The sequence below is a fragment of the Dromaius novaehollandiae genome, chromosome 13 (assembly GCF_036370855.1).
Source record: "Dromaius novaehollandiae isolate bDroNov1 chromosome 13, bDroNov1.hap1, whole genome shotgun sequence".
In the NCBI taxonomy this organism is placed as follows: domain Eukaryota; kingdom Metazoa; phylum Chordata; class Aves; order Casuariiformes; family Dromaiidae; genus Dromaius; species Dromaius novaehollandiae.
The window spans coordinates 11,945,014-11,955,000 of NC_088110.1; the positions used below are offsets into that span (position 1 = coordinate 11,945,014).

The 9,987-nt window shown below is 38.8% G+C and overlaps 1 protein-coding gene across 5 annotated transcripts in view; it reads left to right on the forward strand.

The window, feature by feature from the left end:
• ZNF536 (zinc finger protein 536) overlaps nt 1-9,987 on the forward strand; it is a 356,025-nt gene that overhangs the window by 344,007 nt on the left and 2,031 nt on the right. For all 5 annotated transcript variants that reach the window (XM_064519627.1, XM_064519628.1, XM_064519626.1 and 2 more), the window contains one exon: nt 8,574-9,987. This exon is cut by the window's right edge and continues 2,031 nt beyond it. In XM_064519627.1, coding sequence (XP_064375697.1) covers nt 8,574-8,809 — 236 coding nt within the window. In that variant the 3' untranslated portion in view covers nt 8,810-9,987. The remainder of the gene's footprint in view (nt 1-8,573) is intronic.

Genomic DNA, 9,987 nt, shown 5'->3' on the forward strand with positions numbered 1-9,987 from the left:
CCCTTGATAAGAACTCCGTCCTCTACTTATGTGTGTAAACCAAAGTAAATAAATATGAAAAATTAAATGTAATTAAATTTACCAAAGCAGGGGACAATGATAGTCTGACATTTCAAGCTCAATCAATGACAGCATTCCCACTAACTTCGTTTGGAGCGCGCGGAGGCACTGGGCTCGTAACTCATGTTGTCATGTCAAAAAACAAAATGGTGTGCTGGTGTGCAGAGGTGTTACGTGGCACCGGCTCGCCGCAGGATCTGCAGGCAATTTAAAACACACAACTCATTAAAAAGCAAAGTCTTAAGCTATTTTTGGGAGAATTTTTGCTATAGAATGTTCACATAATGTTTAATACTTATTTAAAAGAACCTTTTCAACTATTCTGTTGGAGCTATTCCTTTTTTTCAGTAAAAGATCCATTTCCTTCTAAATCAAAAGTTCCTGTGTGAAGAGCTTACCCTTCTGAAAAAGAAACAGATTCTGTGCAAAGGGTCCAGGGCTGAATAATCCTGTTATTTTATCAACAATCAAAGTGAGCTTTTCAAGAGATGTGAAATGTTTGTTTTCCCAGAAATTGCAAGTCTACATTATACCACAGGCAACTCAGCTAGCTCTTGCCTAATTTTCTTATATTCGGTGTGCTGTATATGGCTAACAAGTTCCTCAGTCTGTTTCCAAATAATAATAATTTCCATGTTCTATATGAGAGAGGTAACAAAAACGTTAACATAGTGAGGTTTTCCATAATTTGGTCACTGGTTTGGTGAATAAGTTAAAAGCATAAGTATGAAGGAAAATTATTATTTTTTTTCCTCTTTTGTTTTTAAAAGAAGTTTAATGTGCAATAATCAGTGAGCGTTGTCTTCTGAGACAGAAACTGAACTGTTTCTTTAGATGCAGTTTTTACTTTTGGGGGAGAATGCATAAGATATATGTGATCTATTAATAATATGTATTAAAGACAAAATTTAGCATTAACTTTTGCATTTTCCTGTCATCATTTCACCCTTTAGTGTATTCATTAGCAAGTTGAAATACCTATTCAGAAACACCAAGTTCTGTATAATACACTATATCAAGAACAGACTCCACCTTTGATTACATTTCAAGAAAGGCTCATGGGAATCTGGGTGTTTAATTTGATCCAGTGAATGGAGTGTTTTGTTTTGGTTTTTTTTTTTTTTGGTAAAAATCCTTGTAACAAATTAGTTACAAATTAGGTCTTTTTATTCTTCCTCCTGTGCAGCCAACGATGATGCAGTCGTGTAACAACCTAATAGTGCATGTGCTTAGAAGGGAGTGTGCCGGTGTCTTTGCTGCAGCTCTGCAAAACACAGCACAACAGATGAGGTGAAGTGGGGTGACCTTTGGTGTCCCCTGAAAAGGTGGTCTCCCAGGGTGTGGGGACCAAAACCCCCTTGCTGTCCTTAGGGGATTCTTTGTGGATCACTAACCTGGCACCAGGGCCATTAGGGACTTGACATGTGGATAAATCCTACTAGATTTAGGGCAATTTTTCAAAACACCCTTAATGCATACATTTAAAATTAAGCTGGTGGCTGTGTTTTGCCATGAGCTGGGTCTTAAACCCAGTCTTATCTTTCCCTAATTAAGATCTCTTCTGTAATCAGCAGAGGGGGAAAGGCTTCTCCAGATGGCAATTCAATGCTTTCAGACCTGAACTGCCCTCTGGAAGTGTCTGTCTCTGTTCACTAGAGGGAAATTAGGTAACTAGATTTCTAAGGGAAGCCTAAGTAACATGGGATGAGTCCTGGTTTGGTGCCTCTTACAATGAGCAACTCCTCCAATTATTTTTAGGAACATTTGCAGGATTGAGCCTGTGGTAATGAAGGAATCCACATGAACGGTGTCCGGAGGCTGCCATAGCTTTAGTGTCCCACGGGAAACGTGGAAGCCCAGGCTTCCACCTCGGCAGGTGAAAATGTTCCCATGCCTTCCTAAAATGCACGTATTTATACCTTTTTGTATGCACATCTACGTTGAATCATTTGAGATCTTGGACAAGCCATTTAGTTTTTACAGTTTTTCCTGGTCAACATGAAATAGAGGGGTTTTTCTAATTTAATTTCCTTTTTCATAATCCAATAAGCATATAAACTTCACAGACTATTGTAATTTTCCCAGAAGACCATCCTGGTTGGTCCTGGACCTGTGTGTAAATAAATGTATACTTTTCAATTGTTTTATAAAAACTTTTATTACATATATGAACCTGATTGGACCAACTTTAATCTGTCTGGTATTTTGGGAGTTTCGTAAAATGCGTATTGTGAGACCAATAAAATGGAATGGCTCAATCAAAGCCATTATTGTCTATTGGACAAATATATTTATTCGGCATTTTCCCATCCACACTGTTATGCTCCCGATCAGAATGGCTGCTTTAGAGTCATTCTGGTCTCCTGGGTAATACATACAGTATTTGAGATGTTTGCTGTAAATGTATTTATGAAAATTTGTACGTAAAAAAGGAAATCACACTAGCCAAGTTTTAAATGAAAATAGTTCTCCCTTTGCAAATGCTTGTTATTATGCTGTAATAGTGTTACTTTAAAATGGCAGCATTCCCCAGGATCCCTAGGACCCTGAGACCCTGAACTGGGAAAGCCAGGAACTGAGGCTGATAGTCACAGCTACAGAATGGGAGTCATTCTGAAAATCCTTTTTCTTATGTGGAAAGCGCATGGCCATCATTGCCTGTTATTATTTCTGAGATAACACACCCTTCATCTGTTTAAAGATGATTCCACCTCAAATATGAGTTTGTGCAGGAAAAAAGATTTAGAGCAGCTCCTCTTAGGGAGCTGGAGACTCGCTGAAGGTTTAAATTCAGCTTGCTGACTTTGCACTGAAGCAGATGTGCGATTACATGGACCGTTCCACCAGCGATGTTGTGGGACTGAAAATCTCTATCCGAGAGGCAGTAACAATCCATCCTGAGCCACTGCAGCTGGTTTTGCGAGGGGTGTCTGATCGTGGCCTGTGCTGGTCTGGGTCATCTGGGACTACTGCAGTAGCCCAGAGACTCGAGTCCAGACCTCAAGAGCATCCAATAACTGACCCAGATGAGCCATCTGAGCTAGAGAAATTTACCTCCAAGGAAGTCAGACCTTTGAGGCTTTTCAAATCTTTCTTAGTAAGGGAGTCGTTTATTTGTTTTAAAGAGGTAATGGCTGTTATTTCCAATTTTCACCAAAAAGATGTTCTTAAACTAAGCAAAGAAATCTTAAATGAGTTTGCTGTGTTGCACAGTAGTAAATGCTATAGCCATTGGCCATCCAGGGAGAAACAGTCTGTCAGCTAATCATGGCTATTTTTGCATTTTAAGGGAACAAATGTCATACCTAAGAAACACATTTTATTCAGGACTTAATTGTAATTTATAGTACATTGCACAGCATTTGTTTTCTATTCATCATTTTATTGCTCTTCTGCCTTTTCCCTAAATTTATGCATTAAACTGCGTGTGTGTGTGTGTCTGTATGCGTGTATCTGTGTGTATATATGTACACATATGCAATATAACAAAAAGTGGTGTAGTGGGGACAACAGACGGCTTGCGTGTGATGTATTATTGGCATTTTTCTTTCAAATTACCGTTTTCTTGCTGCTTTGGGAGAAAGCCATGATTTTGCTGTGATTAGTACACTTTTAACAATCTGGAATAAATTCCTGATCTTATTCATGTGACTAGTCCAATGCCCATTTTTATGTTTTAGTGCAAACCCCTACATATGTGCCTGTAATACCACAAAAATAAGATGTTTCTTTGTGGAAATTTTTATAGAATTTGGATGCTGATCAAATATTTTTTAGAAGTGGAGAATTAATGCAGCTTGACCATGTAAATGTGTTTTTTTTAATGAAAAAGACTTTAGCATTCATCACTCTTTCTCTCTCTCTTGTTTGTGTATTCTTTTGTGCTTATCTTAAATAATGGATCCATATCAAAGTTAATAAATTAGTAACTATTAGCAGTGTTTGGATTACAGTAAGTAACCCAATGACACTATGTTGACATTGACTTTTTATGTGTTCCAGTAATACAGTTTTTTATAAAGATAAGACAAAGTAAAATAGATTTGACAAATATTTAAATCCCTAACAACTCACTTATGGGCAATGGCTTTGTTTAAATCCAAGGCCCCATCTTTAAATATAGTTTCCTCTAAATGGTCATAAAACCCAGACTTTGAGATCCATCTTTCTCAAAACCTGCCTTTTCAGACTCCATTCAGTTGATGCACCATGTTGGGCTGCATCAGTCATGCCATGTTATGAAACCTAACGCAATGTGACTGATGCAGGCTGACGTGATGTGTCACAAAGCAACATATCAGACCATAAATTTGAAAGAAAAGAAAACAAACTTTTTTTCCTCAAAGCCTAAATTAACAAAGCGGCATATTTTTTTAAAAAGGTGGAGTACTTTAAAATGATGAGGGATTTTTTAAAATATTGGCCATGAAGAAAGATGATCTGTCAGGAGCAGAATATACTCTGCATCCCAACTCTTTATTCTCTCCAGTGTGCAGTCAAAATTAGAGACAGCCTAAGTCAGCCGAGCACTGCTGCTGCTTCTGGGGCTCATCGGGAAAGGTTTCCATCGCTGAGAGCTGGCTTCAGCAGGTGCTGGGGGTAACCCTCCTTCCTGGGGAAAGCCACATCTAAAAACATTAGTGTTCTTGGAAGCTAGCTTTCCATCTTTGGCATTTTAGTGTTTTCTTTCTTTCTTTTTTTTTTTTTTTTAATTTTCTGCAGCTCCATTTCTTGTGAATCTCTGTGTCAGCCCAGAGGATTACAAAGTCTCTTTGCACACTGTGTCACATACCTCATAGTGCATTTCTTCCCAACAGGATTATTTCAGCTGCGAGCAATATATTGTCCTCTATCCTCACTTTTTGATCTAAGAAAGATGCACCATAATTTGCTCTCCTTTTTGGCCCACCTCTAGTCTAATTCTCTTTACGACAAATGCAATGCCTTCCACATTATCTCCTGAACTATCAGGCAGATTTCTTTTTTTAAAGGGCTTTCAAATAATTTTATTGGAAGATATATTGTAGGCAAAATATACATGAACTATAGCTTGCTAAGAAAGAACCTACTAACCACCACTAGATAAAACGTTATAAATTTATTGCCAACTTATCTGGGAAGGGTTATTTTAAGAGCCTGCTGCCCACAAGAAGTTTTGAACTATAATTAATGGATGGGATACCTATGAGAAATGGGCATTTTCCTTCACCCCTTAGTTGCAAGCAAATTGCAGATATTGTTATCTTTGCAAGTGAGAATAATCTCTAGTTTTTGTACTACTTCTGCTGTAAACAATGTACCACTTGCTTTCCTCTGACCCTCACTCTGTATACATATTTATATATTATTCATACTGGATTAAAAATGAATGTGCTCTTTACCACAGTTGTACTGCATAGTGACAATACAAATTAACTTATTGTGTACTTACTTTTCACAAGGCAGTGATGTGAAATTTTGATGGCCTGAAAAAGTAAGTCGTGGGGGAGGCATGCAGAACTGAATCCTTGTAGGTGCATTTTATATCGCTGATTTATTAAGTGCATTGAGTTAATATGTGCCGTTCTCTGTATGGAATTGCACAGGTTTGAACGTGGTTCGGTGGTGGGCAGAAAGAGTTTGGTTTTTTTCAGGCGTTTATTAAGGGCTGTTAATGCCATGCTTTGTGGATTCTTTGTTTAAAGATTGTTTTTTCAGGAAGGAATTAGGATTGTCATTTAATGATAACTACTTATGGGCAAAGCACTGAGAACAGCTCAGTGAGACCACACTCGCTGTAGATGAGACTGGTGATATGAAATATTTCCATGATGTTTGAGGGGGAAAACTGGTGTTTAAGGGCTGCCAGGTCCAGAGCTAGGAGCTGAATGAGGAGTTTGGGGCAGAGACGTGGTCTGAAAGCGCCTGGGAAGGGTGAGGTGGCCCAGGCGTGGGGAGCAGGGGGAGATTTGGGGCAGAACTGTGAGTAGAGGGACGGTGATGTCCTCCTGGCAGTGGAGGTGGTGGTACCTGCGTGGGGCAGGGTGGGGAGTGTAGAAGAAGGTACTTCTCAGTGGATATGAGAGTGGCAGGCTTTATGTTTTGGAGAGAATGGAGAATAACTGCAATTTGTCACAGAGCAAGTCTCCTTCCTCTTCACCCAATATTTTGCCCGCTTTGTCTAAAGGCATTTTGGCAGCTGCCCAGCCAGGATACACAGTCGACTCTGTATCTCGGCCTAGGCAGAGGAATTAGTCAGGAGGGAGAAAAAAGGAGAAGGAAAGAAAGAATCCAGAACCCAGATGTAAATCCTGATGGCTTTTCTGAAATGAAATACTTATCTGTCTCTGACAAACAAAGGGGGGGAATGTATGATTTTATTAAATATTTTTTCTGAGATTTCAAATATTTTTAGATTTTGTGAAAAAAGGAAAAATCAGATTTTTTCTGTACCTTTTCCATACTCAGGCAGTTTTGTGAGTGCTTTCAATTGTTAAAACCATTATATTCAAAATGTTTCAAATGTATTTATGGTTCTTTATTGATTTTAGGGCTCATCCTAAGAGGCACTGGGCACACTCTTGATGTCTAGATTGACTATTTCCTCATATCTTTTATTTGAAATTTTTCCGTAAAAGCCAAATTTGATTTCTGTAACATTAACTATGTAAGCTTTTTCATTGCTATCACAATGAAATTTTCCACTGAAATTTGACTTTTTAAAGATTAATAACATACGGAATTGATCTCTTTTTCCTTATTGATTTGTTGAGGAAAATGCCTTTTTTTTACCCCAAGAGAGAGCTAGAAGATCAACCCATGCTCCATCCTGAGATTCATCCAAAAACATTCATGGTGGTCGAGGTCAAGGCGGGTGATGGCAGTCTTCACTTGTAAAAGCAAAGGATGGAGGGGACAGTACTGTCTCCTCAGTGTTGATATGTGAGGATGTCCTGCACAGAGAGATTTTTCCATCCTTGTTTGGTGAAACCTGCCCGTAGTCGCGGGGCGTAGGGCTTGTGCGATCGTGTAATTGTGTGCTGGACTCAACACTTGGTTCCTCTCGGTAGCAACCAGAACGCTTCTGGCGACTCGGCCTTCCAGTGGTAGTGTTAATTTTAGGTAAAAATGGCAGGTTATTTGAGCGACCTAAAGCGCTGATGCCGGTTCAGTTGAATTTGCTCTGCTGGGGACATCTTTCATGTTGATGCGCCCACCAACAGTGCTTGGTTAAAAGCAGCTGTTATTCAGGCTCGCCTCTCTCCTAGGAGGCTTGTAGTAACGTTCCCACTCCGGTACGAGCAACATCGGAGCAGCGCGCAACCAGCTTCTCTTGGCTTAGACGTTAAATCCCGTCTTAAAATGGAGGTTAGACAGTGCCGGGCCCCTTCCCGGGGGAGTGTAGTCCTCCTCCTCCGCTGCTCCAGCTTCTGCTTTGTGCCTGCTAGGTAGTACCACAACAGCAGAGGAAAAAGTGCTCTTCAAACGTGGAGATAGAGTATTGTTTTTCACTTATCCTGGCTTTATGTAGATGGTCTGGCACATTTATTTATTCATTTATTTGAGCAAATTAAAGCAAGCTAAGCGCATTTGACCTCAGATGGTCCTGGTTTAAGTTAATTTGAGAGACAAAGCTCATAAAGTTCCAGTAAAACACATCAACAACTTCCCAGCATAGGTTGAAATGTGATTGCTGAAACATAACCTCCAAAACCAGATACAGCATGAAGATTCAAAGTTACAATAATCTGAAAAATATGGGAGAGAATATTGATAGATTTACTAAAAAGCAGTGTGTTTCATTCATGCCTTCATTTTGCAGTCAGTTGCTATTTCGTACACAGGTCCTGCATGTATCAGATTTTGTGCATTAACATTCCTTTTCTAATCTAGCTTGGACATTTTATTTTAAAGCTGGTGATAACCTCGGGCCCTAGTCCAGCAAACACTTACGTGCTTGCATATCTTTACTCACAGGAGTAATCTCACTGGAGTAAATGTTTGCAGGTTTGAGGCCTTGGTTATCTCAATCCATTATTTCTTTCCATTAAAAAGTAATCTGTGTGATTAAAATAAAACATACAATTCTTTACTCAGAAACCCACCCAAAGACAGCATATGTTTATTAGACTAAGGGTCTGCACATTGTCATCCTTGAATTGCACTTCAATAAAAAAGATAATTAACAAATATAAAAGAAGGCTCTCTATTACATGCTTGCACTTTATTTACAAGAGTTTAGTTTGGATCGGAGGGTGACAGATTTACGGTTGGGGATGGGGAGGGAGATGAAATAGCTATTCTTTTCCTGAAAAATCCAAAGCAGAGAGTTCTTCAAATGTAGTTTCTTTGAACAGGCAGCATGCAAATAGTATGAATTTCTTATTCTTGCTGGGCGCATGCAGCGTTTCCTTACAACAGGAGGGATTTCTGTTTAGGAAGCTTTTGCATTTTTGTTAGACTTTGCAACGAGCTGCTTTGCCGTCAAAATGTAAATAGAAGAAAAACTAACCAGACTTTTGTCTGTCATACAGGTCACCGGCCTTTCCAGTGCAGATACTGCCCCTACAGTGCCTCTCAGAAGGGAAATCTGAAGACCCATGTTCTCTGTGTCCATCGCATGCCTTTTGACAACAGCCAGTATCCAGATCGCAGGTTCAAGCGCTCCAGAGTTGACTCCGAGGCTTCTGGGAATTTAGAGGAACCTGCAGCTGTCAAACCTGGGAGCTCGGCAGAGCTAACGGAGGAGGGCAGCAAGGCCCAAGAGTAATGCAGCTCAATGAATCAATCTCTATATTGCAATATTATTTTACAGTTTTTAGATATGCATTTGGGTAAGAGTTTGCTAACTGCATTCCAAGCAAAAGAATTGTGCGCAAAATTCCCAGAAGTGTACAGGATGTTTAAAATATTTAATTATATATATATATGTATATATGTGTATGTACACACACACACATATATATATATTTACACACACACACATACAGTCATATGCACATTATATATATATGTATCTACATATACACACACACAAAATACACACTTCACATAAGTGTGTGTGTATATGTTTAAATATATATATTACACACAGAAAATAAATTTCCAGCCCTGGAAAATGGCTGCTAAACTGTTACCTGGCAACAAGTACTTCCAAACAATGTAAGTGGGATAATAAAGTGATTCAAAAATGTTAGGAGGTCGTTAGTTATTTAAAAAGCAGGGCAATTTCAAACTTCAAAGTGGTCTTTGTCCAAAAATAATGCTCTTAACAGAAAAATGATACCGTCTAAACGATTTAGTGTTGCCTTGAAGATTGAGGGGCTGTGTTTTCATTGTTGAAAACACCTTTATAATATGACACCAGCTGCTGTCATTTGCCTAGCATAGTAATGAGATGTGTTGGTAGACTGCCATGGTGCCAGTCTGACTGGAGCTGTCATTGCAGAGAAAATCAATTCAAGTGGTGTTGCAACTGCAGTATAGGAGAAATCTTAGATGGCCCACAAGCTAGGGTCAGTACTGACCTGTATTGAAAAGTATTGTGAGATTACAGTTTCATTTTGTTTTATTTTTTTTAATATACAGCCAAATGAATCAATGGTTAGAAAAAAATCTGCAGCCCAGTGTGCGACTGCAGATTTGAAGTGTAATTCCATTTAAAAAAATCATCTTGCAGTATTGAGGGAAATGCTTTTATTCTTTTTTTTTTTCCTTGTTGATGAAGAAGTAGATTGCTATAAAAGTAGAAGTACAATATATACAAATATTGTTTAGTGAAACTAGTCAGCCTTATCTGTAGAAGGTGCTGGTGAGAAACAGAATTTTATTAAATAGAGGGTTGGTACATTTTTTTCTTTTCTGTTCTTTTCTTTCCTTCCGTGTTGTTTCCTTTAAAATTCCTTTAAATTCCTTTTTTTACACTTGAATGAAGGATTCCCCACTCAT